The sequence below is a fragment of the Lontra canadensis genome, unplaced genomic scaffold (genome assembly GCF_010015895.1).
Source record: "Lontra canadensis isolate GAN:19392208 unplaced genomic scaffold, GSC_riverotter_1.0 scaffold167, whole genome shotgun sequence".
NCBI lineage: Eukaryota > Metazoa > Chordata > Mammalia > Carnivora > Mustelidae > Lontra > Lontra canadensis.
In genome coordinates this window covers 952841-965342 of record NW_022631161.1, presented here as the reverse complement: position 1 = coordinate 965342, position 12502 = coordinate 952841, and the positions used below count along the sequence as shown (strand labels likewise).

Sequence of the window (12502 nt, the reverse complement as noted above, 5' to 3'; positions counted from 1 at the left end):
AGAGAGCCTGATGTGGGGCTCGATCCCAGGACCCTGAGATCATGACCTGCGCTAAAGGCAGACGCTTAACCCACTGAGCCACCCAAGTGCCGCAGAAAAATGATTTTTTTTTTAAAGCCTTCCATGTTGCTAGGTCTCATATTTTCCCAAGAATTAAAAGATTACTTAAATGTTAATTAAGATGTGATTTCAGTTTTCATTTAGATTTTTCTGTTCGGTAGAGTTTGTAATCTACATTTTCCCATGGACTCATTTACAATCATTTTTATTCTGAATGAATAAAAAATGGACTGTGAACATTTTCCTTTCACCCATACTTTCACATGCACACACACATATTTGCCATTGATTTTGAAAATGAAATTGCCATTACCGTGAGTGTATTGCTTTTATTTATTTTCTTTAAATATATATTTTATTTGAGACAGAGAGTGGGAAGGGGCACAGCACAGAAAGACAGAGGGAGAGGGAGAGAGAGTCTAAGGCAGACTCTTCACTGAATGTGGAGACCGATAGGGGCTTGATCTCATGACCCTGAGACCACACCCCCATCTGAAACCCATAGTCAGACATATAACCGAATGAGCCACCCAGGAACCCCGAGCATACTGCTTTTAAAGTATCGATTTTAAAACTCAAAAACTGTTCAAAAATTTTAAAGCCAGGCAGCCTCTCTGGGGCTAACTAAGCTTTTCTTGGGATCCCCTTCATCCTGGGAATCTCAGTTTTGTCCTAAATTACCTGTGCCTGGTCACTGTCCCCATCAGTCAGTAAACTCCTCCTCGGGTACAGGAATTGGGTAATCGTGTACCGTTCTGGGCCACACACTGGTGTTGGACACATCAAAGATGTTCATGATCATTTCTTCAACTGACTAGATTAAATTACCAGGCACAGATGGGACTCACATCTTCATATGGACAAGAATGGGATTATTAACAGGTTAGTCCACTATTTTTTTTAAAGATTTTATTTATTTATTTGACAGACAGAGATCACAAGTAGGCAGAGAGGCAGGCAGACAGAGAGAGGAGAAAGCAGGCTCTTTGCGGAGCAGAGAGCCGGATGTGGGGCTTGATCCTGGGACCCTGGGATCATGACCTGAGCCAAAGGCAGAGGCTTTAACCCACTGAGCCACCCAGGTGCCCAGGTTAGTCCACTATTACTTTTTTTTTTTTTCATATATATTCATTTCCAGTTAAAACAGACTATCACATGAAGAACTCCAGACACCCTCAGGACTCTGTTAGTTCTTTTGGAGTCATGAGGGGAAAATGGTGATATGGTACCTGGTTTTTCCAAGATGGCCCCAAAGAACCAAGCATCCCAGAATTCATGCCCTTGTGAAGTCCTTCCTATATGAAACTGTAATGAGTCTTAGGTGCAGTAGATGGTCAACACTTGTACATCCCTGAGAAAGGACTGACCCGTGATCAGCTCCCAGGAGATAATCTCTAAATGCCTGATATATCGTCCTTAATTGAGCGTCTTTGTGTATCAAGGGCCTTTGGCCATACCAGATAGTTTACCCCTAACCATGTGATTTCTGGTTAACTTCCATTCTTATCTGCCTGGGACTCTGGACCATCAGGTATCAGTGTGACCTCTGAAGGGTCTGGAGGCTAAAAAAGGTCATTCATTCCATGCCTATGTGACTGACTCCTAATAAAAACCCAGACATCAAAGCTCAGGTTGGCAACACTGTACGTGTTGTTACACATCATTGCTGGGACAACTAAGTGTTGTCTGTAAAACTCTATTGGAAGGCAACAACTGGAAATTTGTACCTGACTTCTCTTGGATTTTGTCCTCTATGCTTTTTTCCTTTGCTAATTCGAATCCATACCCTTTTGCTGTACTAAATCTTAACTGTGAGTATCATAGCGTTTCTGAGTTCTGTGAGTCCTCCTAGCAAATTACCAAACCTAAAAGTGGTCTTGAGGAGCATACACATAGCCCGTAGTTTGCTTTAACTAAGAGAATGACACAGAAGTGACAGTGTGCCTGTTCTAGGCATTTCCCTTAAGAAGGACCAGAAGCAGGGCCCCTGGGTGGTTCAATTGGTTAAGCATCTGCCTTTGAATCCAGGGTCCTGCTCAGTGGGGAGTCTGCTTCTCCCTCTCCCTTTCCCTGCTGCCCTCCCCGCTTGTGCACATTGTCTCCCTCTCTGTCAAATAAGTAAATGAAATCTGAAAAAAATAAAAATAAAAAAGGTCAAGAAACTTCTAGCCTCTGCTCTTTTGGATGCCCTGAAAAAGTAGTAAGTAGAGACTGGGGAAGGGGAGGGCTTGGCACAGTCAAATCTCCAGAAGATCCCAGTCCAAGCCACTGTCCGACTATAGCCACGTAAGAACCCAGTAAAGACAACGGGCCCATTCCCATTACACCCAGTCAACCCACAGAATCATGGGAGAAAAAAAAATGGTTGTTGTCTTAAACCACAAAATTTTGGGGTGGCTTGTTATGCAACAATAGAAAACTAAAGGCAGCAGGAATGATAAAGTAATTGAAGCGATCCAGAATTTAATTGGCTAAGAGATCAGACTTCAGTAACCGCCGGAAACCATTAGGTCCAACAACTCAACCCAAAAGAATTTTCCTAAATTGAAAGCAAAAAGCATTTTATTAAGGGAACCAGAAATTAATAAAAAACTCTCTCTCTCTCTCGGGCTATGGAAGTCTGTTGTTTAATTTAAGGAAGGCTCCAGGCTCATTTTCATCGCTTGTTTGGAAAATTGCGACAAGCCATCGATAAATAATTCCTCACAAAGGAACAGCCTTCAGGTTTCAAAGCTCACCATGTTTTAATTTTACCCTTAAAATGAGAATGTGATGTAGTTGATCTTATTCAAAGTGTAGATAGGGCGGGAGAGGTCCCCGGAAGACATGCCCTCTGTGGTAACCTGTGGGGTTCTACCTGGCCACCCCCCAGGGAGTTCCAGGGAGGAAGAGATGCCAAACTCCTGACCCATGGGGTTTGAAAATGCTGTGGAATATTTCCACTCGTGGTTTTCAATTCAGGCTCAGTGAGTATTCTTAGCAAGGTAAAAATGAGACTCCTCAGTCAAGACAACACAAAGTCCGTATGATTAGAGAACAGCAATAACAGCTGCAATTTCACCATCAAGTCCTATTCCAAGACACTCAATGTCTTACAAAAACATTGAATTTACAAGTATTTATCCATTAGTGAACACAAGTGATCTTAGAAAAGAGCCGTAACAGATGCTGAGCAGTCACTGAGATTGGTTGAGTGGGGAGTCTTGCTAGGCTCCTAACGGCCAATTTCTGGGAAAATGGAACCTCGATTTCTCATAAGACCTCAATCATCCCGGATCATGGTGGCAATCCTGATACGCATACTCCGAGTTTCCACTCCCATGCTTTGAATTTATGCCTCACATCAGGCAGGTTTAAATGACTGAGTTAATCCATCTGTAAGCTTTTCAATGTTAAAACCAAAGTATAGAGAAGAAGCACGTTGTCTTAGGGTATTTTAGGAATCAAACCACATACTTTTAAAAATCACGAGTGCTTTTCTTGTGTTAAGAACCGACCCCAAGTACCAAAAACAGACTCTTAGCTATGGAGAACGCACGGGGTGGGGGGGGGAGTGGGGACGAGGTAGGTGATGGGATTAAGGCGTGCCCTTGTCCTGATGGGCACTGAGTACTGTGTGGAACCGCTGAGTCCCTATATTGTGTACCTGAAACTAATAGAACACTGTATGTTAACTATACTGTAATTAAGAAAAAAAAAAACCAACAACACACAGAAGAAACCCCAAGGGACTGATCAGCACCTTATCTGTGCGGCCAAAATCGCTATGTAACTGTTAGGGAGGCAGGCAGAGAATTTCTTCAGGCACCTATGAAGGAAGAGGAGGGAGGGTCTTAATCCATGGCTGCCTCCTCAGACAAAGACCTCATGGAATTTTGGTGGACATACAGCACAACTGTCTGTACCTAAGAACATTTTCCAGAGCACAGATGTTTTTCTCTTAACAGTGAATGTTGGCTGTCTTGTCCCAATCCTTTTCAGTGCTCAGCAGACGGGACGTTTTTGGTGTCTTGTCCCCTATAACTTGGGGGCTGTTGTTCATTGCTGGCTGGAAAACACATCTTTGACGAGACAGACATGAAAACTCATCTTTGGCAGCTTACACAAAAATGTTTCCATTTTGGGAAATTCCCTGTGATAAAAGTGTGTTTCTGGCCCTGGGCATACACATAAGTAGTGAAGAGGACACCTCAGTAAAAGACAAAACAGATTTATGATCGCTTGCCGTGATAGCGATATGCGATTTTAAGCTCCTGAGGATCTTCCTGTTGTTTCATTTTGGAAAAAAGTTGACTCATTTTTCTGGGTAGTACCTCAGTGTTTTCATTAGGGGGTTTCTATAAAGACTTTATCTGAATCATCATAAGGAAAATTATTTCAGAGCTTAGATAAAAGTTCATCTCCCATAAACAGCACGGGCTGCTAAAACCTGCTTGGACTTTAACAAATTACAGAGAAGCTTTAGTCCCAGGAATGCAACCTATCAAGTAAAACAGTGATTTTTTTCAAACACGACCAAGTTCAACTAGTTCAGATAACGCAGGTTTGGGAAAAGCAAGATTGACTAAAAATGTCCAAATATTCTTAACATACTAATTAGGTTAGTTTTATTAGAATATTTTAATTTTGGGGTGCCTGAGGGGCTCAGTTGGTTGAGTATCTGCCTTTGGCTCAGGTCATGGTCTAGGAGTCCTGGGATCGAGCCTTGCATCTGGCTCCTTGATGGGCAGGGAGTCTGCGTCTTGCTCTCCCACTGCCACTCCCTCTGCTTGCACTCTCTATCAAATAAATCTTTTTTTTTAAAAAAGTATATTTTAATTTCCTAGCAATTACAGAGCACTTAACTCTTTACTACAAATAGTTCATTAAATGCATAGATATAGTCATCTGTCAATTATTATCTGTCCAGATCAGTATGCTAAATTATGATCAGGTGCTCTCATCAGAAATCTCAAGGATAAACTAAAATCTCAGTAAATATCCAACTGGTATGTACAGACCACCATTAAAATACCATTTTAATCCTTTGCAGGGGGCAAAACACAATCAGAAATCTTAAGCCTTTCGTTGTTGTTGGTTTTGTTTTGTTTTTGTTTTTTTTACATGGTGGGAAAATAGAATTTTCCAAATAATTGTGAATGAGGCATTGTTCTATAAGACCAAAAAAAAAAAAAAAAAAGAAAGAAAGAAAAAAGCCTTATTTCTGTACCAGTAAATTCCTAACATTGGTTCCTCTTTTGAACTCATTTTGAGTTGTAAATGGAAGGTCTAAGAATCAGAAAAACACAAAGCTATTTTAAAAGTGACTTGCTCAGTATTTCTAGCCTCTGAACCTGGCAAATAACAGTAAAGTGTCAAAGTAAAACCATAGTTTTTCTGGGGAACACAATGGTGAAGGCCACTTCTCTCTTGGCCATGGGCACATAAAGTGCCTTGCCCGTCTGGGGAAGGAGAGCCTGGTGGGAGAAGCAGGCTGCACGGATCATTGTTCAAAGTCATGGCTGGTTGTGAGCACCCTGAATTGAAGTTCTAGAGAGTTCTGACATTCGAGCCATGAGATGTCCCCAAATTAGAAGCCATGTTCAAAAGTTCATAAAATGTCTCTGTATAAAATCATACCCAGATCTTTAGAGAATAGGTCAGACCTGCATGATTTAAATACCATCTCAAATGTCACTGTGTGAAAAACCAATTCAGAAGCACATTGCCCATTACTGCCTGAAGCAAGGATGTTTATAAAATGGACTTTATCCATACCACACTTATTGATTTAAATATTTTATTTATTTATTTATTTATTTATTTATTTATTTATTTGAGAGAGAAAGCATTAGCAGGGGGCGGTGGGGGGGGCAGAGGCAGAGAGAGAAGCAGACTCCCCACTGAGCAGGGAGCCCCATGTAGGGCTTGATACCAGGACCCTGGAATCATGACCTGAGCCGAAGGCAGATAGATGCTTAACGACTGAACCAACCAGGCGCCCCCTCATCAAAATTTGTCCCCAGGTTCCCTCTCTCTCTAGCTGGTCCTGTCCACAGCTATGAAGCTATGCTCTTGCTACAACCTGTAAGAGTCACCTGCCCCCTCTGAGAAGTGAGAATGGTAATTTCAGTTTGGATCTGGGGTTGAGGATTTTATATCAAACAGGGAGACACTCTGCCTCTCTCGCTGCTAGTCTGAGACAAGGGTGGGTGGGTTAAAGCAGATCACAACCTCTGGAATTTTTAAGTTGTATGCTCTTCCCTGGTGAACTCCTATTATAATGTCAGTCTTCTGGGAGGCAGGCAAATACCAGGCAAAAGAGTATGTTAAGTCATGGAAATAGCGCCAATGCAAATATTTAGGGCTGGGATTTAAGTCTATTGTTTCCTGATAGTTGGTCAGCAGGTTTTCGGTTTTTTTTTTTTCCCTCAATAAAATAAGATCTTTACTTTATCATTCACATGCATAAAATTATATAGAAATAACACACAAAATGCTTAGAATACAAATATTCTTTGGTTTACTCATCAAGATAGCAAATAACAAAATAGCAAAAACCTTATCAGTTAAATAAAAAAGTGACTTTCTTTATTTACCTATCAAACCTTATTCAATGTTGAAATGCATTTATTTTCATTCTCATGGCCCACAGCAATATGTTTTCTTCTTTTTTGGCCCTTTAAGCCCCCTACATTATTTGGATGAGCTCATCTCTAAAATAAAGATTGTTGTACTTAGTATTGCTGATTTTTACAAGAACCATCTAGATTTTTCCTTGTGTCTCTTACAGCTGAAACATATACTAAAAGTGGAGAGGCTACCAGCACATTTTTAAGAATTACCACATTTTCAAAGTATTACCATTGGTACTAAAAAACAGGACTCCAGTCCCGAAGTATATTTGTCTATTAGACATTAGTCACGACGTCAAATAGAGCTGGGTCCTACAATACTGACTTCTGAGAGGCAGTTTCCTGTTTTTCTGAGTGTTCGATCTGACCTCCTTCAATTCTTGAACGTCTTAATTCTTGATGAAGACCCCATTCTTAACTGTCAGTGACAAAATCTTTAACAAAGGAGCATTGAACAAAAGGGACTTGAAAATGAAATCATCTCAAAGGGAGCAAGTTGAGCAAGAGAGGGTTTTCGGCTTTTTAACCAAGATAGGAATACACAGTAAGGAATAATAGTGAATGAAAGTACATAACTCTCTACACATGAGAAATACCCAACGTGCTAAAGACACAACAACTGACCTAAAAAAAAAAAAAACCAACTCTTGCAGTTTGGAGCCATCCACATTTTTCTTTGTACAACTCTCTATTTGCATCACACGACCAGAGACACCCTTCCCACGATCTGCGAACTGTTAGGGAGGGAGCGTTTCACCAGAGTTTTTGGCAATCTGCTTTTCTTCAAATAAAACAAGCTGCATAAAACATTACTGACAACGTCGGATGCCTGAGCTGGGCACCAGTCTTTCGGAAACATAGGTCACCTTTAAAAAAATTCGTTTTTCCTTCATAAATCAGCAGTGCTCCGTTTTCAAAGAAATCATGAGCAGTCCCAGTCTTAATGCACATGATCAGATGTTCTCCTCGTCCAGCATTTTGTTGACACCATCGCAGAGTTTTTGTAAGTGGGGCTTAAAATTCCCAAAGGGGTTATATAAGGCCGCTAAGAAATCACAATCTGAGAAATGGTCAAAGACGTTATTAACCCGTCCGTGCGACTTGGCCGTGAGATGACGCTGGATGATCTGGTGAAGCATCTCTCTGCACTCGTTGAGCAGACGGGATAACACGTTCCGGTCAAAGGTGTACTCCACCTGGTGGAAGCTGACCACGGTCATGGCCAGCTGGTGAACTTTCTTCTTGAATTTCTCCATCAGCGCCAGCTCGTCTTGGTTGAACTGGTTATTCCTGTAAAGGATGGCCAGCTTGATGACTGTCTTGATGAGGTTCTTAATGATCTTCTCTGCCTCCTTCTTGTTCTGGGTGTACTCCTTGGTCACTCGATAGAGCTCGTCTAGCACCTCGCTGCTTGTGTCATCGATGAGGGTGGTGGCGATGGATTTGGACACCATCTTCCCCAAGATCTTCTTTTGTGCCTGCACGGCCAGGTTTTTGGAATTGAAGACATCTGTGGCCACTACAAAGAAGCAAATTTAAAAAAAAAAAAAAAACAGATATTAAGGACGATGTTCCTTCTCACTTTTCCACTATATGGTTGCCTTCCATCTACTGACATCGGTTTCTGTTCAGAAAAGGCTTAAAACTTTACTACACTTCTGGGCATTTGGTTCTCCTTCCTTTTTTCCTTCCTTTCATTCCTTCTTTCTTTTCCTTTCTTTCTCTTTCTTTTTAAAAGATTTCATTTATGTATTTGACAGGAAGAGACACAGAGAGAGCACAAGCAGGAGGAGAGGCAGGCAGAGGGAAAAGCAGACTCCCCACTGAGCAAGGAGCCCCATGCTGGACTCGATCCCAGGAATTAGGACCGGAGTCGAAGGCAGACGCTTAACCGACTGAACCACCCAGGCGTCCCAGGTTCTCATTTCTGAAAAGAACAGGTTCTTGAGCATCATCGTTAAGGTCTCCAGTAACTCAAGTATTTTATACCTTCTGTTATACACTCAATACTTTGTTTAGCAGTTGAAGGTGACAATCTTTCCAAAGATAACTTTTTCTGATTATAAAAAATGTTACATCTCACAAGGCAATGAAATATTATGCAGTTTCCCCCAGTTGAGTTTTATAAGAAATACATCAAAAATATAAAATCAACTCCACAACTGTCCTCTGGGCACCAGTCACCAAGAAAACTTAAAGAAACCCATTTAAATGTAAGAAGGATAAACAGAAAAGCCATACTAAGTAGCAAATTCAAGAAAGCAAATGAAAAGGAGAGCCCTGCTTTTTTTTTTTTTAAACTTCATTGCCATTCTTTTTTTTTTTTTTTTTTAAATTTTTTTTCTTTATTTTTCAGAGAGAGAGCACAAGCAGGCAGGGTGGCAGGCAGAGGCAGAGGGAGAACCAGGCTCCCTGCTGAGCAGGGAGCCCCAAGCAGGGCTCGATCCTAAGAACCTAAGGTCATTGCTGGAGCTGAAGGCAGATGCTTAACCAACTGAGCCACCCAGGCGTGCCCCAAGGAAATCCCTGCTTTAAACGTCAGCTGCAGAAAATTGAATTTCCTAAGACATTGGCCCGCCCCTTCCAGTTCAGCCTAACCAGCCCAGATTTCAACTCCCAGAAGTTAAGTCTTAGAAAAGAACAGTCATTCTTTGGAGAGCTCATTGTCTTTTGCTATTTCTGATGAATGACTGTTGTTCGTTCCCTTGAAACATTTACATATTCTATTGAAATAGCCACACTTTCATGAGCTCATGAAATGTGCTCCATGAATAAGACACTGTGAAAAAGCTGAGGCTCAGAGTTGGCTTTTGGAATTACCATCACTTAATTTGACGGAGGTGTAAGATACACGTAATAATCGTTGCACATATTAAGTACGAAACGCCGTGTGATGCTCTTAGCTTACAGCTGGTCAGTGAAAATGCTCAATACATACTTACTCCTCAAACCAAGTTTAATTTTTTCCCTAAATATCCCCCCCCACACCCCCGACACTCTGTGCATACTACTCCACCGAAGTGTGAGCTTTCTTCCTTGCCTTCTGGGTCCTCCAAGCTGGAGTTTTAGGGGTCTCTATCCCCACTCTGGGGCCCAGACCTGGATATTTGAAAGCAGTTGTTTAGTAATGAAAAATAAAAAAGACTAAAAGTACAGAGAGGTAGGAATGAGTCAGGGCATTAGCGATACACAATTCTTTCTTTCTTTTTTTTTTTTTTTAAATTTTATATATTTATTTGACAGATCACAAGTAGGCAGAGAGGCAGACAGAGAGAAAGGAGGAAGAAAGCTCCCCGCTGAGCAGAGAGCCCGATGTGGGGCTCGATCCCAGGACCTTGGGATCATGACCTGAGCTGAAGGCAGAGGCTTTAACCTACTGAGCCACCCAGGCACCCCCACAATTATTTCTAGTTTGGACAGGCTAGCGGCAGAAAGCAAAAGGGCAGCTGCTTCCCAATCCAGGTTGGGAGAGTGTCTAAGAAGAGAGACTCCCTCCAGGTGGGGCTGTCATGTTCAGTCCCACGCTCAGGCCAAAGTAGCTCGTGGGATACAACCCAGGTGATGCTAAGTGGTTCCTACCCACCAGGATGCCATTCATTAATAGAAGGGCCACATGCCCTGAAGGAAAGGCTTCCCTGAACCATAACCTCTGTCCTCACAGATGTCGATATCTAAACATCTGAAACATGAACTGAAATTGCAGAAGAAGAACTGAAATATATTTTGAGAAAGAAAAGGAAAGCGAAAAAGCATGAGAAACGGCCAACGTGTGAAGGTTTCCAAGCTGTTTCAGATTTCCATTGGTTGCACCCAATTCTATTCCTTAAAGGTTTGCAAAAGAGTGCATGGGTTAATCCACATTAAATCGTTTGTATCAAAATAAACGGACACACATAGTTACTGTTACCACATTAAGACCAGGGACCGTCTTCCGCTGTAGAACTTAGGAGACGGATTTCAATAAATAAAACCGTCAATAAATAAAACTGATTTATACAGGAAGGGATACCCCCCACATTTCAGATCCATGGGAAATAACAACGATCTCAGAAACTCACATAAAATTGGAAGGTTATTCGGTGTTGCAACTGCTAGGGCCTGATACGGTCTCCCAACACCCCGTCTCCCAACACCCCGTCTGGGATTTACTACAATGTCTATTCGATGGAAACACTGTACACTATGAAATCACCGGAACCAGCGGGAGAGCAGTAAAAATCCTCTGTGGTTCTCTCACCAAGACCGGACTTGAAAGTCTGCACCTCTCTTAAGCTCCTTAGCTCATTGAACCTCAAAGTTCCATTTGCTTTCAAACATAAAGACAACAGGAAACGTTCTTTCATGTAGTATCCCTTGAACTTTCCACAAGAGAAAGTGTGAAAAGCAAGGCCATGGCCAGCAAGATTGCTCCCAGTTTAGCAGGAATGGGTCTCAACCAGGACGGAGAAGCTGACTTCTGAGGCTTTCCCAGTTGCTGCCCCAGAGGAACTGCAGACCCTGTTCTAGAAACACAGCGGCCACTTCCTCCTTTCGTTCTCTTCTCTGGGTTATGTCCAGCTTGGTCATCTTTGAAAGGGAAGCTGAAGCTCTTTCTCCCCCTGTGCAGGGAAGGCATACATGCAGAGGATTTCTTTCCTAGCACTGGTGAAGGCTTCCTTGAAGCCAATGGGGGGTTGCAGCTGAAAACTGCTAGCCAGGGTTGTGTGGTCTGTGATCATGCAATATGATTTTTTTTCCCCTTGCAAATTAACTGCCTTTAGCCATTCCTGCTCAGGCTCATTTGTCAGCTCCGCACCCTCTACCAGATCCCTTAAAGGCCTGGTGTATCTCAAGGCTAGTCCTGGATCACATTTTTCTCCTCTGCTCTACCTTACTCCCATGTGAGCTCTTCCATTCCCGTGGCTTCTGATGCCCCTCAGGTGCCAGAACTCCCACACTTAGAACTCACTCTGACCCCTTTCTGGGACTCATTTTGTAAATGCATTCAGGGTTTTCCTTTTTCTCGGCTGTTCTGCAGGCATTCCAAATGCACCATGTCTACGATGGAATCCTTGATTCTCCCCTGTCCCCAGTGCAGTCCTTCTCCATTCTGCCTTCACGAAGAGCAGCCCTTCCAAGCATTTGCTCAAGCCGGGGGTTGGGGGGAGCCTGGCCATCCCCACCATCCTCTCTCTCTTGCCCTGCCCATGACCAAGAGCCTTCCATTCTCCCTTCCCTACTTCCCTCCATCTCCTCGGGTACCAGCCTAGTTCAAACCCCTTTCCAATCTCTTCTCACTGAGCAACCAGAGCCTTTCAAAATGTAGATTAGAAAAAGATGCTGACTTCCAGTCTTTGTGAACCAACGCCCTTACATACTTCCTCCTGACATCCTCCTCATTTGCCTAAAGTTTGATGGTCTGCCTCTCCTCCCTAGACAGTAAGCTCTCTGTGAGCAGAGATGATACATCCGTGCCCTGGGTCACCCTCTGGGCCCCCGTGCAGGCGCCTGCTCCATGGCACTTCTTACAGAAGAGGAAGCCCACTTCCCCTCTCCCTTTGCCCCACTTAAACGCTTCCCTATGAAAACTTGCTGGCCTGAAAAATGAGAGTTTTAGATATATATGTTGGAGGGGGGGAGGGTGTTTGTTTTAAAAGCTAGAGAAACCGGTATTTGTTTTACCTAGCTAGCTATATGGTTTTCTTCTCTCGCACTCAAGAGTGTGGTTTCTTTTACTGTCGTCATTCAGGTCTTTGTTTTTTGTGGGTTTTTTTTTTTGTTGTTGTTGTTTTTTAAATTTTTTAAAAAATTTATTTATTTATTTGACAGACAGAGAGCACTAGTAGGCA

General features: G+C 42.5%; 1 protein-coding gene across 4 annotated transcripts in view; it reads right to left on the bottom strand.

Moving 5' to 3' along the window:
* Positions 1-7308: 7308 nt before the first annotated feature.
* Positions 7309-12502, bottom strand: part of TNFAIP8 (TNF alpha induced protein 8) — a 113203-nt gene continuing 108009 nt past the window's right edge. For all 4 annotated transcript variants that reach the window (XM_032845606.1, XM_032845605.1, XM_032845604.1 and 1 more), the window contains exon 2: positions 7309-8193. In XM_032845606.1, coding sequence (XP_032701497.1) covers positions 7628-8193 — 566 coding nt within the window. In that variant the 3' untranslated portion in view covers positions 7309-7627. The remainder of the gene's footprint in view (positions 8194-12502) is intronic.